Below are 23,827 nucleotides of genomic sequence, written 5' to 3'. Positions count from 1 at the left end.
AAGTAGTATTTACTCTCACAAGGAAGAATTCTTGATGAGGATATGTTGGTGATGTGCCTGGGCCCCCACTGTGGAAGCTGGTATGGTTAAGGACTCTCTCCATAGTGCTCACTCTAGAGAAAGAGAAGCTGTCCTCCTCGCTCTGTGATGCCCAGCACTGATTCAAGCTGCGCCTTGGCACTGACCGTGGTGTGAGGCTCCAAGTTTAAACTGGCTCCTCCTTGGCACTGTTAAGAGTGAAGAATGAGGTTGTTGTGCATGTGAGACAAATTGTTCTTCTCTAGTTGGTATTCTGGCAGAAGTAGCACCTGGCTGCATTTTCTAAATAATGCATGCGCTCACCTCAAAATGACAGGTACACCAGGGCCTGTAGAAGTTGGCACAGGAGGAATTAAATTCAAGATAGTCCAAACTTCATCCATCATATATAGATTTTTCAACTACAGGGCTATTGAATATGACATCAACTTAGAGATACTCCAAGGAAAACCAATTATTTTTTTCTCTCTCTGATGATATACAGCTGTAATAACGTGCCATGCACAAGTTTCATAAGACATGCTGATGTGTTATCAGTTCCAGGAACCCAAAATGAACCTGGATTTTTCTTCTATTGGAAAATGTGACAAATGCTGACAGCTGTTTCTCTTTTGCTCAGTGTGACAAAGTTGTTATATCCCCATGATTTTAGGATGTGAACAAAGCACACGATGATCAGTAAACATTCCTTCTCTAAGTGTGAATAATACAGACCACTTGAAACTTTAAAAAATGGGAATGAGTCTCCATTTTTTAAAATTCCATGCTTCTCACTAAGTACTTCTCCTTGTATTTTGTGCTTGAAGAATACAGTTTACTTACACTGTCTCCTAAATAGTACTACACACATACACATTTTTCTTTTCAATCAGCTCCCTCAAAATTTAAGAAATGATCTGCTTTACACAACATAGGTTAATGAGAGTAGATAATTTATAACATGTTATCTCTATGTAGGTCTTTACTATTAGAAAATTCACAAGTATATGAGAAAGAAAAAAAAAATTTAGTAAGTCAGAATCTTCAATAAAGAGCAGCCACAAACGGGCACCTGGGTGGCTCAGATGGTTAAGCATCTGCCTTCAGCTCAGGTCATGACCTCGGAGTCCTGAGATAGAGTCCCACATCAGACTGCCTCCTTAGGGAGCCTGCTTCTCCCTCTGCCTATGTCTCTCATGAATAAGTAAAAAAAAGAAAAAAGAAAAAAAAGTAGGTATAACCAACTCTAAATTTTCCAGGATTTCCTCCCTCATTTTTGGTCTTTCGATCTGGTTTACCTGTATTAGCTTTTGACACTCCTTTGATCACTATATGAGAATGTTTAGGTAGAAGGGAGGCTAGAGACTCAAGTTTTTTTAATTAAAATAAACTTGGGAGTTTCTTTTTTTTTCCCTTCATTTCTCCATTACCTCTCTACCTTGGTACTTTATCTTACTTTACCTTAATGTAAGTTTTAAAATGATGTGTTTTCCAATCCATACCCTCCCCCAAAATACTGAGGTATTTAGACCTGTCCTCAGACAGAGTAATGCAGAAGAAAGCCATGTAGAAAACAGTTTCTGAGACTGGCAAAATCGATGCTGCCATTAAGTGTGTCTCTCTGCTGAGTTTGGCCATCCATACTTTGTAGAAACCTGAATGTTGGGACCCAAAAGACCTCTCCTACAGCTTCTGGAATCTAGATAAGGGTTGTGACAGGGACAGAATGACAGACTATGTGGTCCCAAACTGCTTTGGACCAAACTACACAGAGAAAGGAGTTTTTGGTGCTGAGACTACTCTTTTCTGAAGAACACTTGTAGGTAGAATGACTCTGGGAGTCCCCTGGACTTCTGCTGTATGTGGAGAGGTCTGGAATACTCTTTGCAATTTCCCTGGAATCTTCCCTTGGAATAATTAAGCCCATATAGAGGGTAAAACGGGCCTGCTCCAAATCAGCCTAGAAGGCCAGGAGCATAGCAAAAATCTACCTTGAATTGGAAATAGTTATTAGCAATATCTTTATCACATATGGGTACCTATATTACATGCTATATGCAAATATATTCAGATAACACTCTTGGGACACACAAATATTATATAAAACAGCAGAGTGGCATAAATCCTGATTTCCTGGAAGAGAAGCAGTGAATGAGAAATATGCTGTTGAAATAGATTCCACATACAGAGAACGTAAAACTGAGGCTAGAACTTCCTAAACAATAAGCAGTGCTAATTACTTGTGACACTAATGTACCTGGCAAAAGTGTGTATTCTTTCTACACATTCTCATGTCCTTTTTATAAAATTGAAGTCTTTAAGACGTAACGTAGATATACATATCAGTGGGATTTCACTGATACTAGTTGGAGTCTGGCAAATTTGGATTGAGTCCCTTGACAGTTCAACCATTCTGCTAAACTTTCTGCTTGACAGTGAGGATTAAGTCCTATATTCCAACTCAGCTAAAAAGATGGGTCCTTAAAAAGCACTTTATTATTTTGATTTCTGGATTATTTTATAATGAATCCTTGTAAAGACAGGTTAACATATAATTAGATCTAAAAGAATTACATGATTATGGAGGGCAATGCAGGGTACTATTTTATAGCTCACAACTCTACAGTAACTACACATTAGGTCGGCCTGATGTTGTCTAGCATCTAAGCCCGAACTCCTAGTCCTCTTCACATTTGGCCTACGCTTGGATTTGGCATTCACTGAACTTATATGGGATAGAAGGAGACAATACTTTTGATTTATAACCAAAGTTCTGAAACCACTAGCTATTGTTATGAAGAATGGATCAAAAGAATTTTTATTGATAGGTAGATAGCTCAGAAGAGATGTGAACAGTGTAACTCTGGTCTGTATCACTTCACCTTCTCTTTTTAAGTAATTCTAAGAAGTAGAGTTCCAGTCCTGGCAGCCCTGATTGGCACCCCGTCAATGCTGGTCATCACTGTAAATCCCACCCCGATATAGTCAGAACCTTCTTAAGAGCTCTGTTGATAAAGTTTCTTTTCTTCAGAACTTCCCCAGACCTGTGGTTTAAAACCAGCTGCAAATTCTTAACGATAAGGCAAACTTCTTTACTGATCACCCTGACTCCTCTACATGTTACGGGGAACTAGGATGTTGCCTTCCGTCAGTGCCTCCCCTCCCCCGGCAATTTCCACCCCTACCACTGGTTCACCCGTCTGCACACAACCAGTCTCTATCTGAACAGGAACATTCCCCCTGATAATGGGTGTTAGGAAGCAAATGAGTGGACTGTAGAGAAATACACTTAAAGAAGGTTAAATGGTGAGGTTTTGGTGTTTTCAGTGAATGGAGTCGATGCTGGATTTAGGCTGCACCTGAGAAAAAGTAATCTGAGAAGTGTGTGCTTCTCTGAAAGCTACTGACCATAAAGAATGAGTCATTGACCTAAATCTTGCTTCCAAGACACAAATGTCCGTATCAATAAATCAACAAACATTTGTCAAGAGCCTACTAAAAAATTACCAGCCTTCAATGTGGAAAGGAATCATCTGGGCAGTCTGTTTAAAAGGCAGAATCTCTGCCTCCCCCAACCAGGTAATGTTTATTGTAAAACTGACATCCAAGGTGACACTCAAACAGGCACTGATGGGACCATGTTTTGAGAACTAGTGGCCTGCCATATGCCCGAACCTATGTTCACCAACAGTAGTGATCAGATGATCTCTTCCCTCAAGAAGTCATAGACTAGTGAGAAAGAAAGCAGTTAATGACAATGAAATATGGTTTGTACTAAAATCAGAAATCCCGAGAAAGGGCTACTTACCCTACAGATGCCTTGTTAGAAGAATGGACAGTCAAACAAGTCCTCAAGGATGCATAGAGTTTCTCTGAAGGGATAAAGGAGTTGTCAAGGCCTTTCAGACACAAGAAATGAAGTACTGAAGGGAGCAGATATAGTCTCAGGGGTTTAGTTATAATAAGACTGACAAACTTTTTAAATTTTTTTTAATTTAAAAAAAAAAAAAAAAAACCAGCTAACTGCGCAAGATCAAGTTCGGTACTCACCAGATACGTGGACCAAACTGCTTTTTGGAAAATAAAAGCTTTTCAGAATCCCAGTGCACTGAGAAGCATGAGATTAATCACAGTGTCGGGTCCAACTACCCCTCACTCACAGCCTTACCTCGGCCCAGTTCCCATAATTGGTTTAGTGCCCTGCAGCTGCTCACAGATACCTGTAGGCTCGTGGCTTAGTGGGAAATCCAGATTTCCCACGGCACCCTCCTGGTTGCCTCTCTGGTTCAGTGTTCATGAAGCCTTGTAGGCTGCAACAAGAGGCAAGAACATTTCAGGCTGGCTTCTGGTCAGGCCTCTTTTGGTTTTCAGCAAGACAGAACCATCCAGAAAGACAGCTGTTCCTCTGCAGAGCTGAGGTTCCTGAAACTCCCTGGGAGGCCCTCTCCCCCAACAAGCTTCCAGGCCTCAGAGATATCTGAAGTCCCCAGGAGACCATCAGCAAATGTGGACATAGGGAAGGCTAATCTCAGCCAGGACGTTACAAGCTGACACAGGGAGTTTGGAATGAAATTCCAAGCAGCCTGAGGAAGGGGAGTCTGTTCTGGTAGGATTCCATCTGACCAAAATGAATATATAAACTGATATTTTATTCTCAAGAGGTAACCAATAAACTTGTTTAAAATAGGAGTCCATCAGAAAAAAAGATGGGAGTGGGATCGATTGGCCTTGTGACAAATCACAGTACCTGATGATCCCTGAACAGCCCTCAGCAAAGGAGGCCCGTTCTGAGTACAGGCAGATGGGGGCATCAATTCACCGGGCAAGTCACTGATCCATGATGGATCTGATTCCTCACACTGTCCAAAGCTAGGAGATCTGATTAGATGGTCATCTTCACCTCACTACTCTGTAATCTATGAGGACTACTAGAAAAGCGGCACTGCCCTTTGGGTGGTGATGTTACATGTAAGCAGATGCTCATATCCTCAGCATATGAATGTGAACTCTACTGTCTCATACCTTAGAAACAAAAGAGAAGGAAAGCTTGTCTTGACTCCAACAGCCCATTTCCCTCTTCCCCACCCAAGCCTAATTCTCCAAAGCACAGTCTACACTAACAGCTTCTATCCCCCTACCCCCCACTCCCTCTCCGGCCACCACTCCAGGATGGCTGGCACCCTCACACTGAAGTCGTTCTGTCAACATGACCAGAGCATGCCATGTTGCCAATTTCTCAACTCCCTCCATTTGTCATCATCTGCACGTTATACAGTGGACTCCTCACCTCTTCTGAGCAGAAATACTTTTCTTCTCTTAGCTACCATGACACCATTCTTTCTAATTGATCACTCCTACTCAGTTTCCTTTGATGAGTTTTCCTCAACCTCTAAATTTTGGGCTTCTTTGGGGTTCGGGCTTGAGGCCTCTTCTCTGCCTACAGAATGTCAATATGCACTTTGGCTTAGAATCCCTTTTTGTGGCCACTGATTCCCAGATACCATCTCCAACTACCATTTGGTGTCTCCATTTAGATGCTAATGGACATCTCAAATTTAAAAAGCCCAGAAGAGAACGCTTGATTCCCCCTTTTCTTTTTTTTTTTTTTTTTTTTTTGCTTTGTATATTGGTGGATATGTATTTTTTTTTTAATTTTCAACATAACGGTATCATTATTTTTTTCACTACACCCAGTGCTCCATGCAATCCGTGCCCTCTATAATACCCACCACCTGGTACCCCCACCTCCCACCACCCCCACCACTTCAAACCCCTGAGATTGTTTTTCAGAGTCCATAGTCTCTCATGATTCACCTCCCCTTCCAATTTACCCCAATCCCCTTCTCTCTAACTCCCCATGTCCTCCATGCTTTTTGTTATGCTCCACAAATATGTGAAACTGTATGATAATTGACTCTCTCTGCTTGACTTATTTCACTCAGCATACTCTCTTCCAGTCCTGTCCATGTTGCTACAAAAGTTGGGTATTCGTCCTTTCTGATGGAGGCATAATACTCCATAGTGTATATGGACCACATCTTCCTTATCCATTCATCCATTGAAGGGCATCTTGGTTCTTTCCACAGTTTGGCACTGTGGCCATTTCTCCTATAAACATTGGGGTACAGATGGCCCTTCTTTTCACTACATCTGTATCTTTGGGGTAAATACCCAGGAGTGCAATGGCAGGGTCATAGGGAAGTTCTATTTTTAATTTCTTGAGGAATCTCCACACTGTTCTCCAAAGAGGCTACACCAACTTGCATTCCCACCAACAGTGTAAAAGGCTTCCCCTTTCTCCACATCCCCTCCAACACATGTTGTTTCCTGTCTTGCTAATTTTGGCCATTCTAACTGGTATAAGGTGGTATCTCAATGTAGTTTTAATTTGAATCTCCCTGATGGCTAGTGATGATGAACATTTTTTCATGTGTCTGACAGCCATTTGTATGTCTTTATTGGAGAAGTGTCTGTCCATATCTTCTGCCCATTTTTTGATATGATTGTCTGTTTTGTGTGTGTTGAGTTTGAGGAGTTCATTATAGATCCTGGATATCAACTTTTTGTCTGTACTGTCATTTACAAATATCTTTTCCCATTCCGTGGGTTGCCTCTTTGTTTTCTTGACTGTTTCCTTTGCTGTGCAGAAACTTTTGATTTTGATGAAGTCCCAAAAGTTCATCTTCACTTTTGTTTCCTTTGCCTTTGGAGACATATCTTGAAAGAAGCTGCTGTGGCTGATATCGAAGAGATTACTGCCTGTGTTCTCCTCTAGGATTCTGATGGATTCCTGTCTCACATTGAGCTCTTTAATCCATTTTGAATTTATCTTTGTGTACGGTGTAAGAGTCAAGTTTCATTCTTCTACATATAGCTGCCCAGTTTTCCCAGCTGATTCCCCCTTTTCTTTGCACTAATATGCCCCTCCCTAGTATTCCCAGCTGAGAAAATGCTACCACCTAGCTGCTCAAGCCAAACAGTGAGAACTCCTTCTTCTAAGCCCTTACCACTCACAAGCCTTCCACCAACCCTACCTTCAATGCCCACTGCCCTTTGGTCCAGACCACAGCTTACCACGTCAGGTCTTTTTTTTTTTTCTTTCTTTCTTTTTTTTTTTTATAAGATTTTATTTATTTGACAGAGAGAGATCACAGGTAGGCAGAGAGGCAGGCAGAGAGAGAGGAGGAAGTAAGCTCCCTGCTGAGCAGAGAGCCCAATGTGGGGCTGGATTCCAGGACCCTGGGATCATGACCTGAGCCAAAAGCAGAGGCTTTAACCCACTGAGCCACCCAGGCGCCCTACCACTTCTTGTGCAGACACTTCTAAATGGTCTCCCAGTTTCCTTTTCATCTATTCACCAAACAGCAACTTGAATGAAATTTTAAAAACATAATTCAGATCATATCATGCCGCTACTTAGAACTCTTCTGTTGGTTTCCTGCTATTTTTAGAATTTAATCCACATCCCTTCCTCTGTCAATTCACAGCCCTAAGTGATCTGGCTCCCTATGCATGCTGTACCACCACTCACCAGCCAAGTCTGTTCCTGCCAGTTCATCTCCACCTCAGGTCTTTGGCGCATTCTGTTGACTGTACCTGGAATAATCTTTCCCCAGGCTGCCTGTGGCTGGCTCCTTCCCATCTGACACAGGAAAATTTACCTTCACTCCACCTTCCCGTGTGAAGTAGCACCCTACCAAGCTTGAGCCTCTTTTGTCACCATGTTTACCACTACCTGAAAATATTTCCTTTATTTTTAATCTTTGTGTTTATCCTCTGTAACTTACCTAGAATATAAATTCCCCCAGAGAAGAAACCTTGTCTGTCTTGTGCAATGCTGTGTCCATAGCACTTTGGCAGCTAACTGTTGCTAAGGAAATGCTTAAAGAAGGGTGAATGAAGCAGTAAAAATCTAGCACTTTTGGCTAATTTAAATGCTGCTGCTTCCTTAGTCTTAGGTCTAAAAATGAGAATAAACTCAATGATTCTGATAGAGAAAGCTCAAAATGGTTTTTTATGTCCTTATTTAAATGCGCCTTCCTAATGAGGGGCTTGCCACAGGTTGTACAGAACTGGTCTATAGGTCTTTTTTTTTTCTTCTTATTTTTATTTCTTTTTTCTTTTTTTTTTCTATAGGTGTTTCTAAAGCAATTTTTAAGATCCTGAAATACGCAGAAAGCTCAAGAGTACTGACAGCCTCCTCTGTTCCTTTTTCAAAATTTATTTAAATTAGCTACTTACACTTGTATTTTCCTAGTTAGGAAACCCATTCTTAAATACGGAGACTTCTGCTTCTCCATGGAAATAACCAAGACCAGGGAGTGAGTCTGTCCCTTTGGAGATCCAGCAGTTCAGTCCTGGCTCCATTCTCCACCCTCAGTTGTCAGTGTGTTTAACCGAGCTCTTAGATCCCCTCCCAGAGGACCATGAAACAGTCTCCAGTTTCTGGTTTGCGGCATTGCTCATTAGATTATGAGCTACACCTGTCCTTTTTTCCATTCTCAGGAAATATCCTAGTTCTTTTAAAGGAGCTACAAAGAGGCTTTAATTAATTATTCAGGAAGCCCCACCTCACCCAGCCCATGAATCCAATCCCAAACCAGGGCTTAGAAACCACATTTTCTCAAATGGCATGACTAATGCTTCTGTGATGAGACGTGATGGGCAGCGGTAAGGTGGGAGTAGGGAAGAGGAGGGGCGCAGTACTCCGGAGGATATGACTAATGTTTCCCATTTCTGCTGTATCTCTAGCAATATTGAACAGCTTAGTTGCCATCCATAGGAAGTGCTTTGAAGCCTTTATTTAACTACCTACTTTGGGGGCGGCTGGGTGGCTCAGTCAGTCAAACATCTGCCTTCAGCTCAGGTCATTATCCTGGGGTCCTGGGATCCAGCTGCATCAGGCTCCCTGCTCAGTGGGGAGTCTGCTTCTTCCTCTGCCTCTGCCATGGCCCCTGTTTTGCTTGTGCTCTCTGTCAAATAAATAAAGATTAAAAAACAAAACAGGGACGCCTGGGTGGCTCAGTTGGTTAAGCAGCTGCCTTCGGCTCAGGTCATGATCCTGGCGTCCTGGGATCGAGTCCCGCATCGGGCTCCTTGCTCAGCAGGGAGCCTGCTTCTCCCTCTGCCTCTGCCTGCCATTCTGTCTGCCTGTGCTCACTCTCTCTCCCTCTTCTCTCTGATAAATAAATAAAATCTTTAAAAAAAAAAAAAAAAAACCTTTAACTACCTACTTTGGCCCCAGATGAATCTAGTGGCAATTGCTCGGTTTTTTTGTTTGTTTGTTTGTTTGTTTTTAAAGAAAAGCTAATGGCTTATTGGTATCAGCTACCACAGTGATGGTTTCGAATACCCTCCTAAGGAAAGATATTCATGTCTGGGTTAGAATTTCTAATCTATTTTAGAAAGACATATAGAAATCATATAAGCATTTTCTTTTTACTTTTTGAGCAAGAAAGTGTTTCAATAAAAAAGTTTCCATGCTCAAAATATTCAGGTTGCTCTGTCCTGAATCCATAAAGTGGATGAGCTAAGGGCAGGAATCACCAGTGAATAATGCCTCAAAGTTACCTGATTTTTGGAAGACTACTACATTATTGGTTAGTACTGTGCAATTTATTTTTAAGATTTTACTTATTCATTTGACAGAGATCACAAGTAGGCAGAAAAGCAGGCAGAGAGAGAGGGGGAAGCAGGCTCCCCGCTGAGCAGAGAGCCCGATGTGGGACTCAATCCCAGGACCCTGGGATCATGACCTGAGCCGAAGGCAGAAGCTTAACCCACTGAGCCACCCAGGCACCCCAAGTACTGTGCAATTTTTAAGGTTCTTATTTATCTCCATTTATCAATAGAACAGTAGAAATTTTTAAGGAAGTATACTGACCAGTCTTACTTCTAGAGGGTAAATTCACTCAATATACATTTATTGTAAATGAATACTGTATTCCTAATACTGAACCAGAACAGGCACAGACTGTGTTAATGGCAGAGTTCCCGGGAGTTACAGACCCAACAATGGGCCTAAGGGTCAGGCAGTAACTCTTGAGGGAGCATGTACACAGAGGGGTATCGACATCACAGAGGGCAACAACAGCCGCTCCAGGTCCTCCCATTACTGGTATTCCTAAATTTCCTCCTTCAGTACTTCATCTCCCAGGCCAAAAGTTATCAACCTCTTCCCCATTCCCCCCCATCCCAGCCCTCTTCTGACTCATTCTGTTTATTCTACCGAAGACATTTAACTTCACATCACATTCCCGTGGATATTTATAGGAGAGGCTGTGGGTTATCTAGGAGATGGTGAGGAGTCTCTGTTCAGTAGAGATTTTAATAATGAAAAATGCATTTATCTGCTAGTGCCCTTGGGGTAGTTTACTCCTTAAGGCTGCTCAAAACCTCTCTACCTTCTAAGATGCCGCTCACCTCATGGGAAACACACATCCTTGTCACTCCAAAGGCTGATCAGTCAGTCTGATGCCTAAGCAGAGGTCCCACCAAGGAAGGGACTATTATCCCTGTTTTGCAGGACCCCTCCTGGCTCTCGAGTCACTCTCTTGAAGCACCCAGTCCCTGCCTGGGAGAACCTGTGTGCCAGGAGAAGAAAGGAACAGGTTCACCTTTCACAAAGCCAGAGATGACTACTCATTCTTCCCCCTTGTCCTCTGATGGAGGTGGGGGAAGGGCCCCCCTACCATTTGTCAGAGGCTCCTTTTGGAAACTAGTGGACAGAGCACCACTTGCCCTCAGCCTGGGACAGGAGAGAGAACCCCATTCACCATCCTGCAATAGGACTTTCCCTTAAGAATTCTGCCCCCTCTCCCAATTAATAAATGCAAATACGTGTCACTGTTTAAATACTTCTAACTTGTTTTTAAAGTAAGTCCTTCATAAGCTTCTGTATTTTAACTCGTTAGTAACAGAATCACTTACTGTGCCACCTCACCGGATTTGAGAACCTCAGAAACACAGGAAAGTAGTTGCCAGGTCTGTAAAATTAAAATATAAATGAACAAATAAAGTGGTAGGAGGGGAACAAAACAGTTCCATTTAAGTATATTAAAATAGCTATTTGCCACTTAAAGATATTAAAACTGCCATTAGTACCTTTTACATGGCCATTATTTCATCAAAAGGCATTTTAGCAAAAAAGGAAGAACATAATCTCAGAATAAAATGGTAGTTCTTTATACCTCAAGAAAAATGGGGTCAGTCTCTAAAAACTGAGGTTTTGGCATAATGGAGAAATAATGAATTATTTCCATCTTCCTCATTTCTCTGTTAACTACTATAAACCTCACAGAAGCATTGTTCTGAGGACAGGTCTTTGAGAGCACAGGCTAGACCCTTTGGATCTCTATCCTCAGACAAAGGCTGAACTGGGAGCTTTGCTTGAAAACAGACACTCATCCCAGACCATCCCAAGCATCACACAGGAGATCAGGAGGCCACCAGACCCCATCCCAGATCAACCCAAGGTCCCCCTGCAATTCCCAGGATGACCTCACGCAAGAGCGATGTCTCCTCGAGGGCTCGTCCTGCCTGCATGTCAGACAAGTGCAGGTCTTTCTCTTGACCTCTGCCTCTCAAGCATCAAAGTGGCCCAATGAACAACATGAGGGCTTATACTCAGATTTAATTCATCTCGAAGTCTACTTAGAACTAAAAAAATGTCAGTCTGAACACAGTTTCCTAGCAAACAGCAGCATACAATCTATGGAGTCTTGATTTTGGATATGGGAGCAGGAAGGAGAAAACAGGAATGCTTTTACTTCAGCCCTGACACCGAATACCCCGCTTTTCATTTGTCAGTACCATGTTGACAGCTGATTTTCACAATTGAAAAGACTTCTGATTTAGAATCAGACTCCAGCCAAACCATCCATTCCCGGGCCTTTTTAAACGATCCTGTAAATTACAGCAGCAAGGAGGAGAGAGGGAGAGCTGGCTCTGTTTACACAGCAGCAACAACCAGGGGGAAATAAAGGTTTCAGAAAAGATCTGGGCTTCCTTCAGTGGCAGTTAGGGGTAATATGGATTAAATACTTTTCATAACTAGCAGCTGTAATTATCAGTGAAATCAGAGGCCGTGCGATCTCTGACACAGCTGTAGGAGCCATTTTCATACTGCGAAGTCCACTGAGGGAAAGAAAAGAGAATTTTATCCTCCCAATAACTACAATTTTATATTGGTAAATCAAGCATAAAATTGGTAGTTGAAATACTTCCAGGAGTCTTTGTTTAGCAAATACCTTTATTCATCTATATATTATCTCTGAGCCTAGCTTTTCTAACTACTATCATTCCAGGAGCAGAGTGTTCTGTTTGCCACGTTTCTAGGACTGTTTCGGAATGGGCTGTTACTGAGTGCTGTTACAGTGGTGAGACCGTAACTCAGCCTGATGAAACCATTACGGGGTTCGATGACATTATTTGACCCCGACTCTTATTTACCTTTCAGTGATGTCCATTGTTTGTCTCTTTAATTCAGGCATCATATCAACGTTTCTTCACGTCCATCCTTTTGGAGCCAATATAGAGTACCTTTGGTCATACATGCAGCAGCTGGACTCCAAGGTAAATTCTCTTTCTCCGGGGGACCTGCACTGCTAAGATTTAGCGTGTTGACTGCTGGCTGCAGGTGGGCCCATGGGAGCAGCCTTGGGGATAGAAGAGCATTTGGATTTTCATCAGTACTTTTCCACAAGGACCTCCGTTTTGGGCAGATAGCTGTCTTCTTTTCACTTGCTTTTGTCTTTATAGAAAGAAGAGCAGTTATCTAAAATGACAATGACTTTCAGCAGATGCCAAATTACTCTGAAAAGCATATGAGGGACTGAAAATTACAGGTTGGCCTGGAAGTTCCCGAAACAGGGAGAAATCAGGTCAGGGTGGCTAATGGGGCATTATCCTGAGACCATATTCTCACAGGATTCTGTGGTAAAGACTCCCCACGATAGAGGGAAAATCACCTCAAATAACATAAAGATCTGATAGGACTCTCAAGAAAACGGTATTAATGGTTGTTTTTCAGCATTATTCTCTAAATGGAAAAAATGCCCACGAAGTTATTCTCAGTGGTGCCTCCCCCAAGGGTGACACCCAGAGTCAGGACATCGTTCTTCATTTCTCTGAGGCTCAGTCAGCCTCATCTGCAAATTAGCTGTGCTCCTAACCCACTGCAGTAGTTGTGTTCTAAAAGACACAAAGGGTTCAATGTATGTATCAATTTCTGTATCAAATTCCAGTGAACAATGAGAGGGGGCCCTGTTGAAATAAAGTCACGTCATTAGGCAGCATTGCTGGGGAAAGCCTTGGAAGAGGATGAACAGAGAAGCAGAGAATTGAAGGCAGCCACTGAGTCCCTTGTTGAATGTCCTGCTGGGAGGGAAAATGGAAATAAGCCCTTGCACAGAGTACAACAAAGTGCACGGGACGTGTAGGACCAGGACCCCGGCCCGCAGTTCTGTGACCCTGACTACACACACATACAAGCCATTCTAAATCTTCAATGGCCAGTATAGATTAAATGACTACACTGTGCTCTCAATTGGAGTTAAATTATTTTACCAATTCATGGTCACAACTGCTTAACCTTTCTAATGGTCTTATACTTCCCCTCTGAGAGAATCATCTGGAACAAAAAATATTTTTCAGTCACAGGGATTCATGCCCTTTTCATCTCTCACAGCTGGTAATAGGGTAAACCAAAACAGAGTGAAAGGGGGTGAGCAGATTATAAGATTCTGAAAGTTCACACACACGTTATTGTCTTCTTTGTGGCCTTCCATCTCATGGACAGGGAGGGATGGAAGATGCTTATGTTAATTCAGATAAAATGAGGGTCAGCTATACCGTCTTACTTTGTTGAAATTAAGCTTTCTTGAACGGCTTCTTTGCTTTTTACCCTCACCAGTTTCATTCTTAGCATCAACCCTCCCTTTAACTGGAGGATTAAAGGAAATACTGCTTTCACTAGAGTGGCTTGGCATAGAGTAAGTCCTCGAGAAATTATTCCTATTGTTGCTATTAGCCTTCCCTTGCCTTGTTGACATTGATTTCCTTCCCTTCCTGGAACTCCCAAGTGGGAAGCCTTTGTCGGGAAGCAGTTGTTGTTTTAGTATATACATGAGTTCGTGAGTGTGTGTGTGTGTGTGTGTGTGTGTGCGCGCGCATGCGCGCGCGTGTTGGGGGGAGGGGTGTAAAATCACCTGGAGGGGTGATAAATAATGAATTATCTTGTTCTATTCTAACCATCAGAACAGAGTGTCCATCATCCATTTGTTCAGGCAAAATTTGTGTGGTCTCTCTCTGTAGTCTCTAAGGAAAGAATTCATACCCCTGGTCTCTGACCATTAGATGATTAGCTTTTCTGGAAGGGATTCAGTTAAAGGGAATTCTATTTTATCTCAGACTGGTACTTTTATTTTAGAAGATAATGAGGAATATATTTCCTTCATGGAGGAAATACATAGGGTCTTCCCCACACAGCCCTCCATCTCCTGAATGAAATGTTCAGTAGAGCTGTCAGGTTGTTTCCTCATGCCTGAAGTAAAAGTGCTCTAAAACTCCTAGATGCCAGCAATTAGACCAAATATTCTTTCTATCCCAGTGAGGATGAAGGGATATTTAGACTTTCTAATCCACAGACCAAATTATTGCTCTGAACTGGAATTCCATATCCTCAGGGCTTTAAGCAGAAAACAAAATAATGAGAGGTTTGCCCTTTAAGTACCCAGCAGGGCCTTGTCCTCGTATCAGCTGCCAGAAGGCTCAGAATCGTGGAGCCACCACCAGCCCACGGACTCAGAGGCTTTCCAGTGCAATGGCCTGGTGCACCTGCCTCTGGTTAATCAGAAGGAGCTGGGGGTCACCAAGACCCCACTAAGTTTTGGTTAATGTTGCATGAAGGCAATGGATTCAGTTTAGCCTCAACGACACACAGAGGGTTCGCTGATTCTAATAGGATGGGTTTTTTAAAATTCCGATTAGAACAGCCCGGTTTGACATTGGACAACATCACCATTATGACAATTATAAAGTAACATTTAGGTTCTGGCTACTCCAGTGCTGACGAGAGCAAGGAAAGCAGGCTCAATCAATCCAGCCTGTAATGGAACTGATTTTATTAGGATTTCCCCAAAGGCCACATAGGAGTATAAGAATGATTAGAAATGGAAGGAGAGCCAGGAATTAATTTAAATTATGCTGGGCATGTGAACTGCACATGGCTCCTAAAACTGTATAGCCTAGTAATAGGCCATTTTCCAGTTAAATATTATTCCTGCTCTTGATAATGATACAAGCATATTTTTCTCTTCTCAGCCTGTTCTAAACCATCCACTTGCATTCACTTAGCCCTCTTATAGAACAGTGTCACCATATGACCACATCACAAAGATTCACTCAGAGGAAGGCAGGAGAAGGGGGGGTGGGGGAGATGGCTTCCTAAAACTTTGGTGAGTTAAAAACTGTGCCCTGGATGCAGGCAGGTAAGCTCTTCAAAGAAGGCAGCACTACCCTGAAATGGTTTCCGATCAATACAGAGAACTTCCAGGTCAGCCCGGAGCCCTTAAGCCCGCTCCAAGACCCTGAGTAGCAAGAAAGTCACATCTAGTGGAGCGTTAGCAGATAAGCATATCCTGTCTTACAGTCAAGAGGAGGCGTTCTTCTGCTTTCCCCCAGTTTACATATTCTTTCAGACTTAAGTTCTCCTAAATGTGTCTGGCTATCCCCTCTACATAAGTATAGCCTCCTCCCCACGCCCACCAAGTAGATTTGATTCTGAAAACCAGATTCAACATAATATGGCTGTGGATACTGGAGGATTTACAAAGACCTGTTGTTTTGACTGCTCACTGATGGGCTTGGGGGCCACAGGCGTGTACATTTCCCAGCAGAGGAGCAAGCCATTTGCATGTTGTACTAAGAGCATACCTTTAGAAACACAAAATTAAAACATCTGGTCAGTTCTAAAGAGATTCAAATTGCCATAACTGGAGAGCATTCCTCCCTAGACTATAGTTCAGCAGTAAGGGTAGACAATGTTCTCGGTGGTGTTAAGGCTCCCCCCCCCAACTCTGAAAAGTCTTCAGTATTACGTATATTCCAGTGTTCTCCTAAATCACCACCTGTCATAATATGTTAATGAGTGAGTGAGTTTTCTATTGTTTAGGCTATAATGAGTGTGTTTTTTAGATATGACAACACCTCTGGAAAGCACATGATAAATGAAGCATTGGGGGTAACAGTACTTGGCTACATAAAGAATAAAAAGGAAGTTGCTCACACGCAGCAGGAAAAACTGACAAGGTTACCAGGGACCCAGTGAACACTGGGATAATGCCCGGCTTTTCATGAACCCAGCATGTCCTAGGGATCAGAGAGGAACAGGGATGGCCAGAGCACCAAAGCAATCTGAGAAAGAACATTACTCTCAAAAAGTTTGTAGTCTGAGGAAATGCCAGAATATTTATGGAATAACTGGATAATCAGACATGGACTAATGAAGGGCTATACTGGGCAGGCAGAATTTTAGTGGGACAGAAGTTGGAAAAGGGTGAAGTTGAAGTCCCTGTGAACCATATCTACCAGGAGATATCCTTGAGTGTGCGCTCACTCTCACCCCTCCTTTTGGGGCGCCGGCACCAGTGCCGCCCCACCACACACCCTGTGCCCTCCCTTCTCTCCTCCTCTCGTTTTCCGTCCAGATCCTCATTTTCCTCCTTCTGTTGATCTTCTTCCTTTCTTTTCCCCCTTCCCTCCCTCCCTGTTCCTCTTCTCTCTAGTTTTTTCCTTCTGTCTTCATGATTCCTTACTTACGTTTAGCTTCTTTCCTTATTTCTCCCTCCCTACCTCACCTTCCCTTCTTTCTCCATCCATAGTCCACATTTCTCTCTGCAAAAGTTTACTGCAAGGAGTCTGTGTGCTGATGCCATGCGTTGCCCAGGGATATGAAGAATGAACAAGATTTAAATGTGCACTAAAAGCCAACAGTTTATCCTATGGAAGGAAATTTGGTTTTGCAATTGGCTTCCCTGACTCTTCAGCCTTGACAAAGCCTATGCCAGGTCTTTTCAGTGCCTCAAACAAGAACCCCTTATCACTCAGCTTCTCTTGCCTGACTGATATGGGACATGGAGCCAACCATCCCCATAATAAAACTGATTTATGTCTGCTTGTGTCAATTTTTATATACATGCTTAGAGGCCTGGCAAGGAAGCAGTGGGCTTGGGCTGGAGTCAGCAAATCAGAAAATAAATCAAGCAGATCTTAGAAATTACCTCCACAGTGTTAGCAGCACACAAGCCCCTTGGTTACATGGAGCCTTTATTCCTTCTCATTTTTTTTCCCCTTAATTAGAACAAATCAATCATTTCTAAAAGAACAGATGTCAGAGGGGCGCCTGGGTGGCTCAGTGGGTTAAGCCGCTGCCTTCGGCTCAGGTCATGATCTCAGGGTCCTGGGATCGAGTCCTGCATCGGGCTCTCTGCTCAGCAGGGAGCCTGCTTCCTCCTCTCTCTCTCTGCCTGCCTCTCTGCCTACTTGTGATCTCTGTCAAATAAATAAATAAAATCTTTAAAAAAAAAAAAAAAAAGAACAGATGTCAGAATTAGAAAATTTTAAACAAAACAGAGGTGGCCAGGGATCCACTGACAACATCAAAGACTGAAAATACACAGACCACCAATTTTTTTTGGGACAACAGGCAGCTGAGGAAGCAGGTGATGAAAGCATCACATCTGTGACCATCGTCCCCACTTTCTAGAGCTCCGACTACATGGTGTATGGGTAAATGAGATTTGACAGGCACAGCACAGGTCTCTAACCTAGATGGTAATGCCATACAGAGGTCTTTCAACCACGTGTATTTGAACCCTCAAAACAGGGCTGGCTTTGGCATCCAAAGCCCCACATTACCTGCTGGCTGAGTACCCCCTTCCCTGACTCCCAGTGCCCTCCACCCAGGACAGACAGGCACTTAGAATTCCTGAGCTCAGAATGGATTTGAGGACAGGTTAGGGTATATCTCACTCAGAGCTTAACCAGTGAGATCTGGCTGCTTTGTCTTATGTGAGGACTCCAGGACTCTTTCAGTTCTCAAAACCAAGAAATTATAGGTAGGAAGATGAAGGATATCGTCAAGGCAAAAGTAAAAACTCTTTGGCCACAGGGTAAAAAAAAAAAAAAAAAAAAAAAAAAAAAATTAAATTAAATTTGCTCTTTGTCTTGAAAAATCCCAAAATGTGATATATCATCGAAGTTATTCTGTCAGGACAGAGAAAGTTTTAAAAACCATCAAACTAACTTAAAAGCAGTTTCTCCTTGAACTTTCCTCTGGCATGAGATACAAAACATCTTTAAGGAAATGCTCTGGAATTCATCTTTGAGCCTCATTAAATGGAGATTTTGGGTAGTTCTGAGGTGGTCTCGTCTGTATTTGTGACACATCCCTGTCCATATTCAGGCGGTTACCTTGCACTACCAAAAGCCAGTCAGCATTAACTACTTTTGAGGACACTCATTTCTATTATGCTAATTTCCGGCTCTGGCAAAATCCAAGGAATGGCTAATTGGTCATCCAAACTAAGTAATCATAAGAATTTCAAATCCCATTTTTACTAGTGGGGACTTTAGTGACTTATTTAACATCTTTGTGCCTCAGTTTTACCCTCTGTAAAATGGGTTTTATGGACTACCGTGTGTAATAAATGACTGACTACATGAGAAGCACTCAGGAGAGTACACGCAGCACAGCACATGCTACTACGTTTATCAGTTGCCATTTGTGCTTTAAAGCGCACAGGAGATCTAGCCCACTCTGTCAGTATGAGAGCTCTGTAGCAACCTAGCGGTCCCATGAATTTTAAGTAGCTTGCCCAAAGGCCGGTGCTAACAGATGGCGGGGCCAGCACCCAAATCCAAGATCTTAGAACATCCAGGGATTTCTTTCCAGTTCCCTTGTCTTACAAATGAGGGAACACCCAAAGAGATTAAGTGATTTAGACAAGTCGATGAAGCTGGTTAATGGTTGTTCCATGACTGGATTCCAAATGTTTTCCCTCCACATTCCTTTCTTCCAGCAAGTGAGTTTGTTCACGGGTTTAAAGAGCTGAGAGAATGAACGCACATTATGCTCATGCTCAGTACCTGGCCTCCCAGGGAAGACTCGCGAAGGGGGGCTGCCTCTCTCCTCCAGCAGGCTACTCCAGCTTCCTCTGTGGTTCTAGTCTAGACTTGGGTCAAAAGGCACTGTGGAAAACAAGATTCTCCACCATCTGCTGGCTATTTTGGTGAAGGTTTCTGTGGGGGCACCCAAGCGTTAGCACTGGAATGTGTCTGAGCTGGTTGAGCTGGGAATTCTCAGTTTTTCGTTACTGACACTCCTAACACTCTGAAGTCTTGTTCATCACAGACCTGCCCTCCAGTACACAAACCCCTTCCCTGTGGGCACCTTCCCCCAACAGGGAGACAGTCCCCTGCCCCCCGTGGCGGCTGGCATCAGTGTTTGAGAACAAGGCCAAGAAGTCTGGATCTGCAGCCCAGCTCCACTCAGTTCCTGGGTTACCATGCACAAGGTCCCTAATCTATCTGGACCTCAGTTTCCTCGTCTGTAAATCAATCCCTGTCTTATGAGAGTATAGTGAGAATTAACAGAATTGTTTTCAAGAGTCAGGGGAAGACTTAGGAGTTGTCACACTTCTCCCAATCAGCTACAGGGCTGCTAGGGGGCACTACCTGCATAGATAGAGTTATCTTTACATCAAAACTTTATTTTACCCTCAAGAATTTAGCTTTTTCTCCTCCCTAATGAACACCACAAAGCTCCTTTCCCTACTTTTCCAGGGAACTGATGGTTATCCTGAAAATAAACCTGAGATGGGCTGGCTGTTAACCTGGGGCTTTGGCAGCTTCTCTGTGGCTCTGCCTGATCTGGGGAAGGACAGCTCCTCTCAGGGGGTATCACTTGAATTGAGGGGAGACCTGAGCCTATTGTAGACGACCTGGGCCGTCCTCCTCCAAAGGAAAGAAAGGAGGTTAAGAGGATAACTTGGCTTCAGAAAACTGCCTTCTAGACCAAGTGAAAGTGGGTTTGACTACACACTTCTCTGTGTTTGCTTTGGCTTAGGAGCACAGAGCTTGACCCACCTACCACAAAGAGGTTAGTAACAGTGTCGTATTCTATCAGCATTGTCTGGTACATATAGAGAGAGAAAGCGTCTCGTGCCAGGCACCATGGTACATTTCATGTATAATCCTCACGATCAGGCTGAGAGATTACTTCTATTCTATACATGAATACACAACTGAGAATTACAGCTATTAAATGGCTCGCCCATGGTTACACAGGTTGGCCTAAGCCAGATTAAAATCCAAGCCTGTCTGATTTAAAATCCCATTCTTAACCCAAATATACCTGATCTTAAGAATATCCTGGGATGATTATCAAAAATAGAGTCTATGAGCTACACCCAAGATCAGCTGAATCAGAGTCTCCAGAGAAGAGGCTAAGGAATCTGAGTTTTTTAACAGGAACCCCAGATGATTGATATTTCAAAAGAAAGCACTACACTCCCGGTTCTTCACCCACAGCTTGCTGAAATCATGTGGAGCACGTAAAGCATACCAATGCCTAGTTCCCAGGCACAAGCGGTGGGTTCTTTCCCAGTTCTCTCTTTGAAAAAGCACTTAACCCTCTGTAGTTCACTCTGCTTTCTTGGCTATAAAACGCAGATAGAGCCTAACATTTTCGCCCCATGTATGTCACAGGAGTGCTGTGACAGTGGAACGAGGACACTGGGGAAGGCATTCTGCACGGTGCTCACTGAAGAAAAAGTCTCAAAGTCACATGCGACCTTTTAATCATTTGTTTAATAGGTGTTTGTGGGCTGACCTGGCAATCTAATAATCCCTTTAACATGGTTTTTGAGGAAAATGCATTCAGATTTCAAAATGATTCACACAAAAATTTCAGAATGCAATTTACTTCAACTTTCAGGTCTGCCTCGAAAGGTTTTTTGGTGTGTGTTCGTTTGTTTGTTTGGTTTGGTTTGGTTTGGTTATAGGCCTAGGAATACTGAAAATATCATATGACATCTTTTTCATGTGAACTGATTAAATGAACCGATTTAACTTCCTGGTCTATTTGGTCCCCCTTTAAAAATAAATGTTAAGTAAGTTTAGCATTTAAACGTTAAATGGAAAATGTAGACTCTAAAATGATATCTATCCAGTGATAGTACCATGACAAATAATAATAGGTCTGAGTCATTAAACATTTCTATGTGCTAAAGCTATGCTAAGCCAGTAGTCTTCATACATCCTTATTACATGTTGTTACTCCCATTTGCTGAGACTTAGAGAGACTAATTATCTTGGCTGGAGTCATTTAACTCATAACAATAGTAGACACAGTATTCAAACAAAAATGTTAGCCCCCTGGTTCCAGGGTCTTAGCCACCTTGCTATAGGAGATCCCCATGCAAGCACATGGGCTGGGAAACAAAGACAGGAAGACGAGAACAATGACTGTTAAATCAGGAGGATCATGGCTGGTATGTCCTTTATTTAAGGTAAAATGAGTTATTGGTATGAAAATGTATGTAATAAAGAAAAACTGGTAGAAGAAAAAAACTGCATTAAAAATCTACTGGGGTGGGGATAGGAGTCCCTTAGGTGGCTTAGTCAGTTAAGCATCTGCCTTTGGCTGGGGTCATGATCCCAGGGTCCTGGGATCGAGTCCCACACTGGGCTCCCCAGTCAGCAGAGAGCCTGCTCTTCCCCCTCTTCCCCAGTCAGGGCTCTCTCTTGCTATCTTTCTCTCTCAAATAAGCAGATAAAATCTTCAAAAAAATTTTTTTAATTTAAAAGAAGAAATAAAGAACTACCTGGAAGGGTGCTAGCTGGTTAGTCCGAAGAGCATGCAACTCTTGATCTCAGGGTTCCAAGTTCAAGCCCCATATGGGGTGTAGAGATTACTTAAATAAAACCTAAAAATTTTTTTTAAAAAACTACCTGGACTTTAAGAATGGATGTTGAGACTTTCAGGTTGTAGGTTCTGGGTCTCATTTCTTTCTAAATCTGTATGATCTTCTGGTCTCTGTGAAAATTAAAGAAAGAGAAGTTAGGATGGCCAGAAATCTACCCAGATGCCCCTTGGCCCTCACTGAGTTAGCTAAAAGCGCTGCCCTGTTTGAAGAGGATGGGTGCACCAGGAGTGGTGATGAACTCTCTCTCAGCTCTCTTAAATCCCATTCTTCTATCCTTTTACATCGGGGTGGGGAGTGCTGTTCACGCATAACACTACCCAGTAGGCTAGCCATGCACAGGAATGGTGAGCCTTGGATTTGCACCCCATCTCCTGCCCAGCCCTGCCAGCTGTTGGAGACCAGGACAGCCCTGTCCAGCCCCTGACCAGCGCTCCTCTCCCAAGCACATGACTTGACAGTCAAGTCATATCATTTATCTCCCTGGACAAGTGCATCCCTACCCAACCCCTTGCCTCCTCTCTGAGGAGTCTTGTCTCCAAAAGTGACTTTTCTTTCTTTCTAACAGATATCTGCAAACGAAATTGAAATGCTTCTGATGAGGCTGCCACGCATGTTTAAACAGGAATTCACAGGCGTGGGAGCAACACTGGAAAAAAGGTGGAAGCTGTGTGCCTTTGAAGGAATTAAAACGACCTAACTGTGAAGAGCTGGCAAGTCTCTGGAAACGAAGGCGCCTGACGGGGCCAGGGCTGTGCAGCGTGAGCACTGGAGGCTGGGGATGGTCCGGCCTGGGGCCCCTGTGGAGCCGTCGGGGCCCGACTTCAGTTACATCTGTGGCGTTCTCCTGTGAGTGGAAATGTGCTTGTGTACCAGTTCCTTAAAACAAAGCTTCATACTGTGACAGATCTGTTTCCTATGAAAACCAACGATTCCACAGTCATAATGATGGCAAAATCTTAAAATATGCTACATTTGAGAATAGCTCACCCAGCAAAATATTTAAAGTTAATGACAGTGTAGCAATGGTTGTCGCTAGGCTGCAGAGTTGTATATGTAATGTATAGCTGAAATCATTCAATGACATTTTCCTGAAAGTCTTTTTGTTTTAGTAAAAAAATAAAAACAAAAATAAAAATAAGAAGTAATTTTACAGTAAGGAAAAATCATACCAAAAGGAAACTTGAATATGTGTCTGAACATTTATTGTATTTTGTAAATTAAGTTATATGCTATTCCAGGGACATTTGCCTTATTGAAGAGGCAGAAAATGTGATTGGACTCCTTGGACTCCTTGAGAATGCTTTATCAAGAATATTATTTTTCTAATGTAACAATTCTCCATCATAAGTTCTTTTAACATGGACTGCGTAATGATTTTCATAAAATGTAAATAAAGGAAAGCTAGTGCTGCTGTCTTGTACTTGGTATGTAATATTCAGGTTTATGCATCAAAATAAACATTCAGTAAATATTCCTGTTACAAATTTTATAGCAAAGATATTAATTTTTTTCAATAAATATGACTTCTGCCATAAAGGTTTTGCAAGTTATTCTTTGATATACCTTTCTTCACCATTATTCAGTTCCATCTCATATCCTCACCATATTTAAATGATTGTCTACATGAAGGATGTAGAGACAAAACATTACTTCAAACAGAAATCTATAAAAACTAAGGTAGGAAGTACCAAGACAAGAGGATTATACAGCATTAGGGTACACAGCATTTTAAAATACCAACACCTCAATCGAAATACAATCAATATAAATATTACCTTTGTTTTTTGTCTGCAGAGGCAAGTACAAAAGAGCCAATTAGTTAA

General features: G+C 42.6%; 1 protein-coding gene across 13 annotated transcripts in view; it reads left to right on the top strand.

The window, feature by feature from the left end:
• ENOX1 (ecto-NOX disulfide-thiol exchanger 1) overlaps nt 1-23,540 on the top strand; it is a 572,082-nt gene extending 548,542 nt beyond the window's left edge. For all 13 annotated transcript variants that reach the window (XM_059144563.1, XM_059144567.1, XM_059144559.1 and 10 more), the window contains 2 exons: nt 12,506-12,591; nt 22,570-23,540. In XM_059144563.1, the coding sequence (XP_059000546.1) occupies nt 12,506-12,591; nt 22,570-22,701 (218 nt within the window). In that variant the 3' untranslated portion in view covers nt 22,702-23,540. The remainder of the gene's footprint in view (nt 1-12,505; nt 12,592-22,569) is intronic.
• Nucleotides 23,541-23,827: the final 287 nt, after the last annotated feature.

Source organism: Mustela lutreola, chromosome 13, assembly GCF_030435805.1.
Source record: "Mustela lutreola isolate mMusLut2 chromosome 13, mMusLut2.pri, whole genome shotgun sequence".
Taxonomy (NCBI): domain Eukaryota; kingdom Metazoa; phylum Chordata; class Mammalia; order Carnivora; family Mustelidae; genus Mustela; species Mustela lutreola.
The sequence above is the reverse complement of the archived record's forward strand: the minus strand, read 5'-3'. Positions and strand labels throughout refer to the sequence as shown.